Source organism: Fringilla coelebs (genome assembly GCF_963513975.1).
Source record: "Fringilla coelebs genome assembly, chromosome: 3".
Classification (NCBI taxonomy): domain Eukaryota; kingdom Metazoa; phylum Chordata; class Aves; order Passeriformes; family Fringillidae; genus Fringilla; species Fringilla coelebs.
In genome coordinates this window covers 107,205,196-107,222,632 of record NC_140030.1, presented here as the reverse complement: position 1 = coordinate 107,222,632, position 17,437 = coordinate 107,205,196, and the positions used below count along the sequence as shown (strand labels likewise).

The window sequence follows — 17,437 nt, the reverse complement described above, 5'->3', positions numbered from 1 at the left end:
GGGCTCACCATCCCACTGCCTCATGTCCTCTCCCTGCTCACACAGGAACAACCACAGCTCCTTACAGGGCCTGCTCTTGGGGCTTCCATTCCCCCTCACTGGAGCAGGAGAGGACCAATCTCTTGGGCTGCCCCTAAAATCTGGGGTGCTGGCTGTAGGGATGTGGAAGTACCCAGTTTCCTCTACATGTCAAAGCCAGGAGGATGCCACCTCTACAGGCTGGTCTATCCATCTGCAGGTAACACAGTACCACCTAGATGCTGGAATATGATGCAGGGGCACTTTGAACCACCTTCCTCCACATGGCCACTGTGCAAGGGACATCCTCTGGATCTTCAGGGACATTGTCACTTCTCAGATCACTATAGATTACTTCCAGCACTGCTAATTCTCTCACATACTGGATGCCTTCATGCAGTGGTTCACTTTCCTTAGAATTTACACTATCTTCCTTAAATGGATACCTTGCCCTCAAACTTGAGAGGAGCCATGTCCAGAAACTGCAAATTGCTGTTTTCCAATTCCTCTTTCAATTTTCTGATCTCTAGCAAGGGATCCCAGCTGTTGGGCTTCATGACTTTCCAAGTGCTGACTGTCAGCCCCACTACCCCAGCACTGAAGCAGCCAGGCAGAAATCTGCTCACGTGGATGGCAGCTGTAATCTTTTCACAAGTCTTGAAGTTCTGATGAGGTCAAGGACCAAGTAACTTCGTCTCCTGTTTGATTTGTCTCATTTCTTGCAATTTCGTTTTTGAAGGACTGGCTTCTTTATCTGACCCCTACTCTCCCTAATTCTCCTTCTTCCTCCCTTTCCAACCAATGATATGAAGCTGCAGCTTGCTTTATCCATTTCCATTTTTCCTTTTTCACTACTGGGACAATTATGGGGGTTTGAGTGCTTGTCTCAGCCATAGTGTCCTCAAACACAGTTTGGGTTCCTGCCTCAAATACAGTGCTCTGAGCACTGAACTGTGGCTCACAGGCCAGGCCCCAGTACAGGGTGAGACACTGCTGGTTTTCATCGGGGTGGGCAAGGCACCCTTCTCTCAGCTAACAAGTCAGTTTGCCAGGGTTCACTGATTACCTGTTCAGGTGTGAAGCCCCAGGCAATGGGAGGTGATAACCAGCCCAGGCACCTGCCCAAGTCCTTCCACACACCCTGCCACCCAGGAACTAGATACCTCAGAGCACATCTCAGTATCTACTCACCTAAAGTTTGTTTTCTCTTACACCCGGATGACACTGAATTCCACAAACCCCACAGGGTGCCAACAGTATTAGTTAATATTATTAACAGTATTAAACAGCTTGTATATGGATGAGCAAAGACCATGGGAGCCTGCATTTTAAAAGCATTCACATCAATCTCAGGCAGGGAGAGGGAAGTGTATTCCCTCATCTTCCCCACAAGACAGCTCCCCCAGTGTAGCAAGGCCATCAGTGTGAGGGCAAAGCACAGAGCCATTGTTTATATTAATGTGTTCCCAAACTCAGAAAAACAGATAAGCAGTGCAGCTGACAAACTCTGTGTCCCACACAGGAGTTTGATACTTGGCAACTACAAAGTATTTTTATATATGAATATACACACATATATATATATAAACTGCCTTTGTCTCACCCCGGTTCAGGGACCAAAAAGGACTATAGTTGGTTGACCTTGGCTGGATTCCAGGTGCCCACCAAGCTGCTCTACCACCACTCCCCTTCCCAGCAGGACAGGGCAGAGAGAATAAGCTGGAAAACGACTCCTAGGTTGAGAAAAGGCAGTTTACTAAAGCAAAGGCAAAAAAGTTTGTTCAAGCAAGCAAGGACAAAAACCAGTTTATTCTCTACCTATCAGAGAGCGATGTCCAGCCACTTCCCAGGAAGCAGAGCTTCAGCACAGGAAGCAGTTGCTCCAGGAGGCAAACGTTGTAAAATAACAAATGTTCCCCTGTTCCTCCTCCTTCCCTTGGCTTTTGTATCTCAGCTGACGCCACATGCCAGGGAATATCCCTTTGGTCACTCTGGGTCAGCTGGTCTGGCTGTGTCCCCTCCCAGGACCCTGCCCACTGCCAGCCCCTTGATGTGGGGGGAATGTTGAGACAGTGCTGATGCTGTGCCAGCCCTGCTCAGCAGCAGCCAAAACTCTGGAGTGTTATCAGCACCCTTCTGGCTGCCAATGCAAGGCACAACACTGGGAGGGCTGCTGTGGGAAAATGCACTCCAGCTCAGCCATTGCATCCAGCACTCACCCCATTCTCTATTCTTCGATCACCAGGCACTTTCACACCATTTCTTTTGAAGGCTGGATCTTGAGACCTTTGTCCAGTCCCTAGACAGAAATAGTCAAAGATGGTAAGGTAATGTAAGATTTTTCTTATCCTTTTAGACACAGCTTTCAGTACAAAAGGTGAAACAGAATAATCATTAGAGTGTAGAATCTGAACCCCTGTTATTTACTACCAAGATGAATTTAAGTGATGACACAACACATTTTCTGAAAAGATTTCTGTTCAATGTCAAATTTTATTTTAAAGTACAGTTCTGTTCAGAAATACAGACAAACAAAACTAACTTAAGCAATAGTAGGCTATTCCAGTATTTATCCTGTGGCAAACAGGCAGTCAGCCCCTACTAAATGTGCATTTTAGATGCACAGTTTAAAAACACATTTTTTTTCTTCTTCCTGGCAGTCATTGTGTCAGTAAAGCTGGTGCTTAACTAGAACACTACTTTATTCCCATCAAATTATGTGCAAATAGTGCTCAGATGCCTAATACCAATCTCACTGATTTCCCTGTGGAACATAAGTGTAGCACAGGACAAAGCCATGTCTGTTACCTTCTTGCCCATTTGATTCCTATTTCAAGACCATATTTCTGTGAGACTGAGAGTTCAAATACATTGCTTAGCAATGCTGTGGGTCAATAAAATGACAATAATCCTAATACTACAGGCACCCTGGACTTGAAAAAATATATTTTGACAACTAAACTGCTTTGTAAGATCCTCAGCAGGTAGAAATGGCACAGCTTTAGCTTTTCATGCACTCATTCTATCACCAGTACATATTTCAAATATTGAGATACAGTCAAACATCTAAAATATCCTGGGTACAATGCCACTTACCAAATTCAGTGTTTCCAACACTGAGGAATATTACCAAGGACAAAAACAGAAAAGGGGGAGGAAGAAGAATCTGGTAGATTGATTTAAAGGTAAAAGTGAAAGATTTTACTGAAGATATGTATATGGGATACACAGAAAACCCCTGAAAATCTGAAAATAATTTCCTTTACAGGTTTCACATTTCAATTTACACTGAGAATTATATTCTCAGAGAACTTCACCAGGCAGTTCATTAAATGCTATTTCTAAAACTAACACAAATGTTAGTTAGGAGAAACTCTGAAGAGCTCTATCTTTGCCCATTATGCCAAGTTTATCACCCTGGTAAAGTATTATCCAGGTGAATAATGACACAAATCACAGAGTGAATAATGACAAAAATCACTGGGCAACAGTTTGGTTTGCAGAGGAGTGCAAAATTTGTATTTATTTCTATATTTATTTTATTTCTATATTTAAAAGAAGAGATCACCACAGATATCAAGATATTTTGCTGGAGAATATATTTAACACAGTATGCCCATGGATGCTTTGGTGATAACCAGCTCTGGAAAACCTGCAGAAATTTCAGGGATTTATTATTCCCTGATATAGCATGGGAAGATGACTAGCCAATAGCCAGACAAAACAAAAGGCTGCAACACCTACTGGCTATGAACATTAATAAGTAACACACACAAGCTGTTTCCTTAACCTTGAAGAATGAAACAGAACTTGAGGAGATGAACCAGCTGAGGTCAACACCTACCAGCTTCCCGACAGGGAGAGCGTTCGTGGCGGAGGAAGAAGCGCACCTCGCTCCTCTGCATTCCAAACCTCTGCAGAACATCCAGCATCCGCTCATTGTCGGCTATGGGGCGCTCTGGAAAGGTAAAAAACCTTTAAGTGTGGCACAGTCATATCTCCTGAAAAATCCCTTTGCCCAGGATTTTCCTCCTGGGAAGCTGAGAAGCCTCAGAGAAAAAGGAAAACAATTTTATCTCATTTGCTTCTCCTGTGTTGTGCTCATGTGGAATGTATTTGGAGATTGTTTACCCACAGGTGATTGTTCCATTGGATTCATGGGAATTGTTTTGACTCATTGGCCAATCAGTGCCAAACTGCGTCAGGGCTCTGGAAAGAGTCATGAGTTTTCATTATTATCTTTTAGCCTTCTGTAAGTATCCTTTCTGTATTCTTTAGATTTAGTATTCTTTGATAAAATATAGTATTATAAATTAATAAATTAGCCTTCTGAGAGCATGAAGTCAGATGCATCATTCCTTCCTTCATCTGGGGGGGCAATGCAAATACAAAAACAGTGAACTGCTACATCCCACCATAGCTTGGGCCCAGTGCACACAACTTGCCCTCATCCAAGAGATTTCTATTTTTCTTTTAAGAAGACCCTGCATCACTCCTTGTTTCTGAAACGAAACCAACACCTTTGAACAGCAGCCCTGGAAAAGTCCACCCCTGAAGGGAAAAGCTGAGGCACAGCATGAGGGAAAACAGGGAATTTAGAGCTTTCAGTTCTAGTGTCCTCATTTTGTATGTGCACATCACCTTACCCGCTCACCAGCACAGGAAACGAGCTGCTGTACCTTTGGCACCTCAGACAAACTCATCCCTTAGTCACTGGCACCCCCTCCTCAAGGGCACTGCTGCCACAATTCCTACAGGGACACTTTTACTTCCTAATCCCAAGGAGAACAAAGAGAGATGCAAAGATAAACTCCCAGGGAAGAGGAATTCTTCTCCTAACGCTGGATGGCAGCCCTTGCATTCAAGCTCAGGCAGGAGCACTCAGCAGCCTGGAGAGGCTCCTTGGCAGTACCCAGCAGGCCTGATGCTCAGTGTGCCAGCACAGCTCCTGTCACTTCAAGTGTTCTCCCACAGCTTCTGTCAGACACAGATCCAGCTCATTGTTTGGACAGCAAATTTCATGAACTTCAGACGAGATGCATTTGGAAAGCCCTATTTCTGATAAACCTTGAAAAGCTGAACTACTTTGGATTCACAGCTCAAAGTAAAAAAAGGATCAGACAGTGAAAAGTGAGCCCAGTAAGAAATTGCCATTTCCTTTCAAATAACTGTGATGAAAAAGTTACATGCACAAATTCCACTGAATTTCTTTTCCTGCTTTTATCCCCAAGCTCAGGATTCAGTCATATAAGTAATTTTTAAGCCTTACTTGCTGCCTTTTGATAATAGAAAAACCCAGTGTGAATCTAAATCTACCACTACTCCTCCCTTTCTGTATTACCATTCTTTAAAAATTTACATACATCACAACCAGGCACTCACAGCCAGAATATAACTAGAATTACTTATTGGCTTCTAAATCTTTACATAAAAGCAGTTTCTTTTGTTATTCTAGACATTTTCCCATCAATTTTTCTGCCTATTTTAAATGTGTTGGCAACAGTGTGGTCAATATATCACAGTAGTGAATTTACACAGCCAGGATACTGTCACAGTATCTTCTAACAGCACTGGGGCTCATGATCATGCTGGACCCATTTGTGTTGGATGCCAGACAAGCAGAAGGTATTGTCCCTGGCCTGAGAAATAAGACAAGCAGACAAGGAATGAAATTAAACACCACCATTTTTGTACCAGTTTCATTTTTCCTGACGTTGCTTTTGTTAGCGGTTTCCTTTCATTTTTTAAGCAAGGGGAGGAGAAAGATAGAAAAAAGAAATCAGAGTAGTTCATTCACATTCAATAAAGTCTTTCAAAAAGTCACTGTCTTAATATGAAATCATCTTTTCAGCAGGAAAAATTGTTGGCATTAAGTATAAATGTTTTCAGTTCCATTAAAAAAGGAGCTGCTAACATGTTTGCAGTATGTGAAAAGCTCTTTTCAACACAGAAATGTTTCTTTAAATGAAAATGCTGCAGCTGTGCTGAAGCAATCTAGGAAGGAGAATTTCTGGAGTCACTGTCAAAAGAGATTAGCTTTACAGAATAAGCAAGTAGGTCACTGTTACAGAAAAAGCCGTCTCTTGGCAGTTACTTGTCTAGACAGCGAAAAACGCTCCTCATCTGCTAAACCTTAATTCAAGGAAAAGGAAAAAAAAACCAAACACAACAACAACAAAAAAAAATCAACAGCACCACTGGCAGATTTTTGTCTTGAAGGCTATACAGCAGGCTTATGAGGCAGATTTCTAGCAGCTCAGCAATACTTCAGCAGAAACTCTATAATCAAGGGAGCTGCCCTTTACACAAGGATTCTGTCAATACCACTCACTGGCTTCAAAGGAAGGTCAAAGAGATTTTCAAATACTGAACAAATGTACATTTGGAAAGCTCAAGAAGAATGGACAATCAGTTTTGGTTTTTTTTTTCCCTGTCTCATAGAGAAAAAAAAGATCTTTATACATGCACTCCTTTTGACTGCTTTCCACAGCAGGCAAGGTAACTGCCTAACAGAATTCTGATAATAGTAGGAAGGTCAAGAAATCTTGCCTTGATATTCACCAAATTTCAAGCAAAACTAGGGGGAAAGGGAGAGTAGTAAACTTGTTCCCTTCAGGGAGCAAAGTGCCTCAAGCACACTTGCAGCAATCTTTCAAAGTAGGCTTAATAATATCTGACAATAGAAGCTAAAATTCCTGAGCAAGTGTCAGAAAAAGAAACAAGCGATGTAAGAAGTATCCCAATAATTGAAGTCTGAGAAGTCATTTTCCAACACAAATCTTCTGTTTCTACACCCAGAGGTTAGCTGTCCTGCACCATATTTGTTTTAGAGCAGTTGAATTTGTTCAGTGTAATACGCAAACAAAACAGAAATCATGGCTAATCCTGTCAGAACAAGATGGAAAACTTTACTGACATAGAAAATGAATTAGCAAAAAGCTAAAAGTATTTCTCCCCTCGCTGCCTCCTCCCCTTGCCAAAAAGAAAATCCAGAATATATATGAAAACATCTTGCAAATGCTTGTTGCTGGATGCTACACAGATGCTTAAGGCATATTTTAACCAAAACAACATGCACTAAAGCAGTACTCAAATCTTTTAATGCTATTGAGATAACTGCATTTTTGTTAGCAAGTACAACTGGGAACTGTATTTGGAACTCCAGCAAGGCCAACTGCTGAGCCCTGCCCTTGGGTCACAACAACCCCAAACAGTGCTACTGGCTGGGGGCAGAGGGGCTGGAGAGCTGCCCAGTGGAAAAGGACCTGGGGGTGCTGGTGAACAGCAGCTGACCATGAGCCAGTGTGTCCAAGCAGGCCACTGACATGCTGGCCTGTGTCAGCAATAATGAGGGCAGCAGGAGCAGGGCAGGGATTGTCCTCCTGGGCTCAGCACTGCTGAGGGCACACCTCGAGAGCTGGGTCCAGTTCTGGGCCATCACTGCAAGAAGGACACGGAGGTGCTGGAGAGAGAAGGGCCATGGAGCTGGGGAAGGGGCTGGAGCAGGAGTCTGGTGAGGAGCAGCTGAGGGAGCTGGGGTTGTTCAACCTGGAGAAGGCTCAGGGGAGACCTTATCACTCTCTGCAATTCCCTGAAAGGAGCTTGCAGCCAGGGGGATTTCAGCCTCTTCTCCCAGGTAACAAGTGACACAAGAGGAAACAGCCTCAAACTGCACCAGGGGAGGTTAAGGTTGGACACCAGGAAGAATTTCTTTACTTGAAGCTTGGTTAAGCATTTGAACAGGCTTCCCAGGGAGGTGGTGGAGTCACCATCCCTGGAAATGTTCAGGAGACAACTGGACATGGCACTTAGTGCCATGGTCTAGTTGGCACGGTGGTGTTCAGGCAAAGGCTGGGCTCAATGATCTTGTCAAGGTTTCCACTGTAAAAATGGACAAAACATTTTTTGTCTTAGATATCTGTTCTTGTGTGTCTCATGATGTCTCTGCAAAGACTCATCTCAGAAAAAATTCTCTGCTTCACTTTATGTTTCTGTATCCAGATTATTTTCTGACACCTCCTTGACTAGCAGAGAGGCAGATCATTTGATGGTAGAAATAAAACACCACATACTTTATTGTCCAACTCACACAGAAGTTCACTTTTCGGCTTAACCAGAACATTTGGGCACTAAGTACTGGCAGACTTGACTCTCCTCTTCCTGTAGCTGCTGTCCTTTGATTTCAGGACAATCTCACTGCCCTTTACAGCAAATGCTAGATCACCATCTCAAAAGCCAAGCAAGAATCCAGGTTCAGGAAACATGAGGGGAGCTCCTCACTCTTGCACAGCCCCTACCAACAGGAGAAGCCTGTCCCTCACCACAGCCACTTGTGCTCTCTAACAGGGTGTGAGCACTAAGGCTAACTATAAATTCAGTCGTTTTACCTGAACCTTTATTCTACTTCTCTTTCACTGTATACTTAAGTATGGTGTCAATTTAGACAAAGATGTACAATTAAAATACATTCCTAGAAGATCTCTTTCCGTGATGAACCGCTAATTTTATTATCATTTTGAAGCAAAGCCTCTTTATTACTAAAGAGAAGAAAAATCTGCTTGATTTTTTAGACTTAGAAATATTAGAAACATTACTTCTCTGTCAGAAGCAAGTAAATATCAAGAGACAACTCAGGTATCTCATAGCATTAAACAAACATCCATCTCACCAAAGACTTCTTTTAACAGATGTGAGCCTGAGATAACAGCAGAGGAAGAGAGAAATATAAGCCCTTATCATCTGATTCTGTTATAATCTTGTTGAAGCATCTCAAAAAGGTTGGCTTAGACATAATTATTTTTCATTACTCAAAATCCTGCCAGGGATTCATCTATCTTATGCCTCTGGATGGCTCCCAGTATCCAATGAGTACCATGGAGACAAGATGTAGTCCAGAGCCCTTTCCCTTTTAAGCCATGAGACATTAGGAATATTTTAAGTTTTATTTGTTGATACATTCTCCATTTCCAATGGAGCACGGCAAGTTTGGGAGATTTGAACTCCCAAGACCAGAACAACATAGAAAAAGGAAAAAAAGTGACAATGAGCCACAGGCATAAACCCCTTTTCCACAGGCTTGAAAGGACAGTCAGAAGTAGCTTCTCCATCCTCTCTGTCACCCACCTTCTTTAGAGAACTTCACACCAGGTAACTCCCACTACTTCTGCTAACACACTCGTTCCCATCAATGCAATAGGTAACACTGAAGGTGTCATAAGAAAAAGGAAACTTTATTTTGCCACTGCAAGTGAAAATGGCTGCGGGGTTAAAGAAATTATTTTGAACTAGTCACAGAACTACCAATACTTAGTACCTCAAAACCCCCAGAAAGGCTGCTGGGATCCTACTGTGGGGAGGAGGAGGAAGAAGAGAAAAATACTCTCTCACACCCCTCAGACTCATCTGAGTCACAGAAGGGCTGCACAGACACAGAAACATCTGCCTGTTGAAGCTCCCTTTTGCTTTTCACTCAGTTTTCCATGTGTGAGCCTTCTTGCAGGTGGGTTATCACACAGCCAGTCTGATGAAATGAAACCAATGAAATGGTAATGCAGAAACTCTCTGGGACAGGATCACATCTGTCAGGTCTCCATGTGCCACCTTCTCAGGAGCAGAGAATGCCCAGCAGTTCACCAGCTGCCAGCCTGACCTACCTGAGCCACACCACACCTCAGCCAGGTGGCACTCGCTCTCCCCAGGCTCCTTGCACAGCTCCACCACATCCCTGCAGGTTGTCTCGGGGGTGACTGGCACCTCTGTGAAGTGCTGCTCGTTGTTACTGAGGTACACGGTCAGAAACATCTGCGGGAGACAAAGGCAACAGCACACGGTGACTTTCCAACACAAAGGCAGGTTACACCCTGGAGTCACAACCTGCTGTTAAATGCATTCTTTCCCACACAGATAACATCTTATCAACTACAGTGGGTACAATTTTCTAAATAACCCCGAATTTCTTTAAGATCTAAGCAAGTGAGAAGTCATCCCTTGCTCAACTAAAGCTGCAGAAGTCATCCCTTGCTCAACTAAATTACATTGCTGGAGGATTGTGGAGATTCTCAGTTCAGTCAAAGAGAATTCTCCCAGGCTTCAGGCCTGGGAAACTTAGAGAGGAAGAATTAAAACAATGATCTCTCTTTCTGTTCATGCTGTTTATAGATAGGTACCTTCAGAGTGTGCTATTCAAGGATCACCAATAGTGTGGAAGGTTTTTACTTTTAGACCTATCAGGTTTCACCTTAGCAATCCTGGTTTTAAAAGGATGCTACCTCTTAATAAAGTCTCTCTTTTTCACCTTCTAAACCATGGAGTTATTTCATCTGTCCCTGACTAAACAGTGTCAGAGGATTACTCAGTTTTAAGTCTGGACCTGGTGCTCCTGCCTTCCCTCTCCAGGCGATGTGTCAGAACTCCTCCCACCTTACTACGAGCGGATGTATCCTGCAATCATTTGACACAGCAGGAGAAACAGTCAACTAGAGTTCAGCAGGAGTGAAAAACAACAGTAATTATATCTGGTATTAAAAAACACCAGAGTTTACCACACAGGTAGTGAAGTGGAAACACAATTTGCATTTCTGTCACATATTTCATAGAAAGGTTCCTAGAAACACAAGTCAACTTGATGTGCCCTTAGTCTCAGCCTGAACACAAGGTCACCCCCCAAACCCCATTACCCAGGAAACCAAGGATATTTTACTTGGCTTCCTCTTCACAGCTGGAGAAGGCTCCTTGATCTTTGGTTTTTCTGTTTATACACACCACACAGATGTTCTTGCTCGTGTCTCTCCTGCCACAACTACTAAACAATCACTCTAAAGTTAGTTGCCATACTTGATAGAAAATGATGATTACTGCCTCTGAGCACCATCTAGCTACATGCTATTAATATTAAACTGCTATCAAAGTTTAGCTGCTAGCTAAAAATTAATGTCAGTTCTCTTGAGACCAATTCTCAACTTCAGTCTTAACTGGCTGTTAGTCACAGGGCCTCCAGCAAAGCAAAAATCAGTCAAATATCTCCAGAAAGCATTTCAGCATCTCCCCTAAATATTTCAACCTATACAATTCAGGATTTTTCACACAGATGGAAAAGGTGCTTTCCCATGAACATACACAAATCCTTGCCTGTCCTCATTTCTAAAGGGTGAAGGGGATATACATCCTTAGGAGCCACAGTTCAAAAGGTCAAAGAGGAGGAAAAGGAGGCCAAATCAAACAAAGGGGAAGAGGTATAAATACCCTTCTAAAAGACTTTAAATAATCATTTTTTAGAAATAACAAAACCATTACCACACGCACTATTTTTGTGATTTTGTGTAATTACTATGGAATTAGAGTTTTTTCTGCCTTTGCAAAGAGAAATTCAGCCCCATCTGTTTCACAGCTTTAGGAATCCACTGCTGGGGATTCTCAGGGAATACAACCATGCACATGCACATTCCTGATGTCTCAAAAGCCTTTCCAGGGCTATTCTGAGTGCCAAGATCCCCTTCAACCCTGTATGAGAGACTGCCTTCACTCTTTTAAAAAAGCCTTGACAAAAACACTCCAGACTCTGCACATCTTGTTACACAGACTGCAAGTATTTGGCCCACTCCTGGCAGTGTAAACACTTGCAAACAGCGTTTTTGGGCCCTGGCACTACACCAAGAACACAGAATTTCTGACCACTGGTTTTGCCCAGCTCCCCAAGGCAAGGGTTTCTGATAAATTCCTGACTATTTCTACAAATATTCACAGAGAGGAAAAAGCCTGCAGAAAGCCAGCTCAAAACTGCCTGATGGCTACATTCCCCCACCCATCTCTTTGTCACTTTATGGGAGAGAAAAAAACCCCAAGAAATCAACAAGAAAGCCAAACAAACAAGCTAAACTTGGAGCTTATAAGGAGTGAAACTAGGAGAGAGAATGTGGTGGTAGGTGAGATCAGTTCACCACACATTTATTGTATAGTGAAGATGAGCACAACGGGTTCTGCTGTCGACAGCACAAGGAGGTAGTGACCTAAATTAAGGGACAAAGCTTTCCAAGCAGGAACTCTGACATTTGGCTTTAATTTTTTGTCACAGAACATGCTACCTTTCAGATGCAGTGTCTCTGACTCCTCTAGAGGAGCGTGGCAGTGAAGGATATCAGGTGCAGCCAGGTAAGAATATCTCTTAATCACAATTCTTCGGGCAGAAAAATATAAAATAAAAAAAGTTCCCAAATATATTTAAAGCAGGTGTGTAACGTAGGTGTATAAAACATATCAACCTTTCACATTTAATGCTGTACAACTTTGTATTCAGAACAGGAATGCCATTCAGAAATGGCACAGGCTGTGTGTCTGCAATAACATTTGTTAATTTAAAAGATGAGCTCACAGATGGGAATTAAGAGAAAATTATACAAACCATGGCATTATACACAAAGCAGACCTAATTTGACCCTAGCTGGGCTGTTCACTCTTCAGTGTGCCTGTCTATATCCAGTTGTTAATCCTTAGGATTTAGCAATACAGACAACTACACAGGAAGGATCACGAGTTGCCATTTCCATCCACAATGCTCAGGATAATTACTAATACATTAAGCCAAGAGCACTCAGACCTGCTGTGTGGGGGCCACTGCTGGGACTTGGGAGTGTCTGCATTACCTCTAGCCCACATACTCAGGAACTAAGGAAAGGAAAAGCAACCAAACTGCAAATTCCCTAAAATACATACCTTCAAGTCCTTAAAGCAACTGAAATGTTATGATACTGATGTTATCTCATCCTGCTTCCCTTCAGCTCCAGGGGCAATGCTGAGATGATCAAGTTCTGTAAGCAGTCGTGCTACTCTCACACCAAACGGTGTCACATTTGTCACCACCACTGCCTGCTCACCTGCAAGGCCTCCTGGGGTACCCTGCTGCCCACCTGGACACACTGGAGCCTCGGGCAAGCTGACCAGAGACTATCCATCAGAGATGCCTCTTCCCAGAGAGGAGTGGGAAAGGTGAAGAAACTGATGTGAACCAAACGCCTGCTGTGATTTCTCAGTGCTGCTCATCACCCTCAGTGGCTGCTGTGGCTGGCACCACCTCCACCTGGGATTCCCAGGACTCACTGGTGCTTCCCTTGGGAATAGTTCAACTGACATTCATTAACCACCCCACCAGTTAGTTTGTATCACTGTTTTATTGCTGTGTGGCAACAAGAAACAAAGGAAATGAGTGCTCTCAGGACACTTTGCTCATAAACTGGAATCCTTGCATTCACCTAGAGCACAAAACAGTTTCTAGCTCCTCCCTGAAACTGAAGAGGTCAAGACAGTTGTATACAAACATCCAGCAATTTCAGAGGGGAAAAAAGCCAACATGCAAAAATTTCAGTTTCAAATTAGGCATAAATGAAGCACTTGATTGAAAAAAAAATAAGACAAATTTCAATCAGACCTTGTGTGTTTTTTAAAGATAGCATGAAAGCAATTACTGAAACGTCTGACAATTCCATATAGCCTTGGATGAAGATTTTATCCTCCTTTACAAAAACTGAATTTTATTAATGCCCAGCACACACACCAAGCATTTTTTGAACAGGACTCAGATCCCTAAAGTAAGGTCTCAACTAAAAGATTGCCCTCCCTTTTCCCAGCCCAAAACCATGCTCACTATAGGTACCGAAAAGCTTTAAAATATAAAAGCACTGCAGTACTTTGGCATACTTTGGGAGAAGCCAGGGGTGTTGTGTATCTACTGAAGCAGTTCCTTTTAAAATCACATCACAGATTCCAGCTGACTCTGCTCCAGCTTAGAAAATAGAAGTTTGCAGTTATGGAGCCACCAAATGAGGCAGTTCGATCGGCTGCACCAAGGACATCAGAGGAAAGCCCAAGGTCACACGAGCTAAAGCAAGGGAGAGTTTTTGCAAGGAATGACTGCAGTGCTTGACTTACAAACAACTGGATGGAAAAGCAGAGTACTGAACACAAAGGACCTCATGTCTCTAAAAAGCCTGGCACTTCAGCCACAAACATTACAAAAATTCACATTGGTGTGAAGTACAATTTGAGTACCCCCAGCATGAAATGTATCATTTTGCTCCAACTTATATTATTTATGAATGAACTCCAACTACAGCCACTGAGTCAGGATTGAAACACACCCAGGAACAGGAAGGGAGCTTAGTAAGGAAAGCAACCAAACAGAAGGACAGAAGAGGGCATCAATTAAAGCAAATCATGGGCCATTTTATAATCCTCCATCTCTCTCCTGCACATCAAACAGCCTTACCTTTGCCTGCAAATCTGACCCATTCATTGCTGAGCTCATCAACAGCATCATTTCATACAATTACAGCTGTATCAAATACAAAGGGTCTCCACATCTGCAAATACATTTTCAACTGAAAGTAAAATATTTAAGAATGGCTAGCTCTATTAAAGTGCTAGGCTATGACCCCACTCTATTTTGGCTCCTGCTTTGTTGCCACACAAAACAAAAACTAAAAACAAATTTTTTTTTTTAAAATCCCAACCCAGAACAGCTTCCAAAAACTAACCTGAACAAACACAAGTCTTATAATTCCCATCCATCCAACAAGATATCATTTCACATCAAAGGCCTTGAATCACTCTTCTCCTTAGATCAGAAGGCCTCAATTATTGATTAAAGTGGGGGGAATAAAAATGCAATTTACTTTTCAGCTTTGATGGTGTTTCTGCAAGGATCAGACTTCTCTTATTCCTTAGTTATTATAAAGCTGATGTCACACATCTTTGGAATTAAAAGGGTGCTAAATTGGATACTTTCTAATTCATACACTAATAGCATTCAAGTATTCAGGTTTCAAATATTCAGAAGAACACTCTTATATGGGGCATGATGTAAATTAAAATACACTTAATTAATTCCTGAAACTACCTGAGTTAAAAGGGACACATTTCCCCCCTCCCCACATTTCTAGGGAAAATCTTAACTCTGATCATAAAATGTCAGCAATGGGCAACAATCAGCAAAACTCAGTCCCTTATAAAATATAATCAAGAAGAGAATATATTAAAAAAATAACAACTTAAGCCTGTTTTTCACTATTGTCTGGATTCCTAACTTTATGGAGGCTTCCTGCACAGCATGCACTATACAACACAAACCATGGCATCTATTCACACAGTATTCTTCAGCTTCAAAGCACTTTATGACCAGGAAGTCATGACACAAGCGAGCAGTTTCCTACTTTACAGGCAGAGAAACTGAGGCACACAAGGAGGCAACAGCAGAGCCAATCCCATTATTTGATAGCCAAACAAGCATACTGCCTCTGGAAAATTTGATTCATTTTGTCACTTTGCATCAGAGCTAATAACATCATTCTGTACCACATTCTTTATTAGCTACATTTCAGATTGAAACCTAATCCCTTCAAGCACTCATTACCTGTGTTGAAGGTTTTTATATTTCCATAACACAGCTAAATAATGATTTTAGCTTGCATAACAAATTTTCTCAGCTCTCATTTTTAAGGAGGCATTAAAAGTTGTTCTTTTAGGTCTTTTCAATTAATTTACAACCTTTTCTATGAATTTAAATCCTGAACTAAAATGTAATTTTAGAAGCTAGTTTTAGTTAACTGAAAAACTAGCAACATAGAAATCTTAGAATTAATAGATTAACTATCAAATTTCAAGTACAGGTGAGAGAAATAACTGCTTTTACCCACAGTTTAAACTACAACTAAGTTTTCCCTGAAAAATAAAAACCCCTCCACACAAAGAGTTTTAAATTTAAATCTTGCATCTTACCTAGGGGGAGCAATGATGCTGCACCTTCCCAGATGGCTACAAAGAAATCAGTGGCTAAAACAGATATTTTTGCTGACTTGATGCAACTTTCTAAAGAACAGAAGACAGCCTGCACAACAGCACAATTTCCTGTTCTGAGAAGCAGCAGTCAGAGCTGGTGCACAGTTACAGCCTCCATTCAGTGCTAAGTGTACCACAACAAGAGTAATTCAGTGATTCTTCTGCATCAAGTTCCTCAGACCCTGAAAACGATCCTTCCATAGGCAACATCCTCCCTTATTGTGCCTAAAGATTAAGGTAAGCAAAAGATTAAGGTAAGCAAAGATAATAATAGACTTACTAGAACACAGCCACATGGGATGACTGCTATCCCTGATCCTGTTCCATAAGGGTTCAAGAGAAATGCAGAGTAAAGTTGAGTGCTTGCCTCCAGCCACACCCAAACGCACGGAGTTCGGCTCTTGCCATCTCCTCACACACTACTCTATTTATTTTACACTGGCTTTGGGCCATAAATACGAGAAAGGAAGTTATGATGCAAGGTAGGTGGAGTACAGTAGGAAGCACCATGGGATTGTTCAGATTATTCCCAGTCTATATAAAGCACAGCCCTTTTCCCTTTTCATTGTATCACAGCAGAAAACAAGACTGAGCTTTTACTCTCAATGGCATGGTAGTTTCTACTTTAAACAATAAGTTTGTTATGCATTTGTATTTTATCTTTAGCAAAAATGTCAATTTTTTCCAGGACTCAAAATACAACGTACATCTATGTGCACTTTGAGGAAGGGATGGGGAAAATGAGCTGAAAGCAGCAAAGAGAAAGCTTTCCCCTTCCTTTTTTTTCCTCCTCCCTCTAATCCTTAGTGTAGAGAGAACAGAATGAAAGCCATCTGCTTATGGTATATGCTACTTCAACTGGGCAAAGGCTGTAGCACAAATGTCACATTACATCTCACTATCAGGCATCTGAATCAGCATGATGGGAATCTGAAGAGCTGCAAGGGAAACAGCTCAAGTTCTGGCCAAGTATTGTTACTGTCTGAAATTAATGGATGGATGTTTGCTCTCATTCTACTTCATGGACTGCAACCTCAACAACAGAACGCAGCACTGCAGTTCAGACTTACTAACGAGGAATATGCAATAACAATTTTCCTGCCAAATCTTGTAGAAAATCATTATCTTAGATTAGCAATTTTGATTTTGTGAAGTCTATCAGGACTGGTAAACACAGGATTCCTGACCTACATCCCCCCTTCTTTCAGCTGAGCATTATGCACCCAGTCTTTCAGAGAGCTTCCCAAACAAAGACTTTTACTTTGAACCCAAGTTAAGTTTTCCAGCTTGACAGTTTTCTTCAGGCATTTTCATACACAAGAAAGTAGAAGTCTTCCCACAAGCCAAACACCAGAAAGGTCTATGCAAATAAAGCTCACTATTTTGGATGAACACTCAGCACAGGAGCAACCTAACTCCCTCTTCCTTGGCTGAGCTACCACAAATCACACAAGGCAAGAAAATCTCAGACAAAGGTGGCTTTCAAAGCCACCCATACTTTTATACTGCAAGTGTTTATTGCAACATCAGCATTTAGTAGGGAAAAAAAACCCAAAAGTTTCTAGTGGGTTGACCCTGGCTGGATGCCAGGCTC

At 42.0% G+C, this 17,437-nt stretch overlaps 1 protein-coding gene across 2 annotated transcripts in view; it reads right to left on the bottom strand.

Annotated features, from left to right (window-relative positions):
- Positions 1-17,437, bottom strand: part of TP53BP2 (tumor protein p53 binding protein 2) — a 55,504-nt gene that overhangs the window by 25,045 nt on the left and 13,022 nt on the right. The window contains exons 2-4 of one of the 2 annotated variants that reach the window (XM_084203393.1): positions 9,672-9,819; positions 3,863-3,976; positions 2,238-2,317 (exon numbers count right to left, since the gene is read on the bottom strand). In XM_084203393.1, coding sequence (XP_084059519.1) covers positions 2,238-2,317; positions 3,863-3,976; positions 9,672-9,819 — 342 coding nt within the window. Of the gene's footprint in view, positions 1-1,836; positions 1,973-2,237; positions 2,318-3,862; positions 3,977-9,671; positions 9,820-17,437 lie in introns of those variants that run through there. The other variant, XM_084203394.1, reaches the window with a different exon arrangement.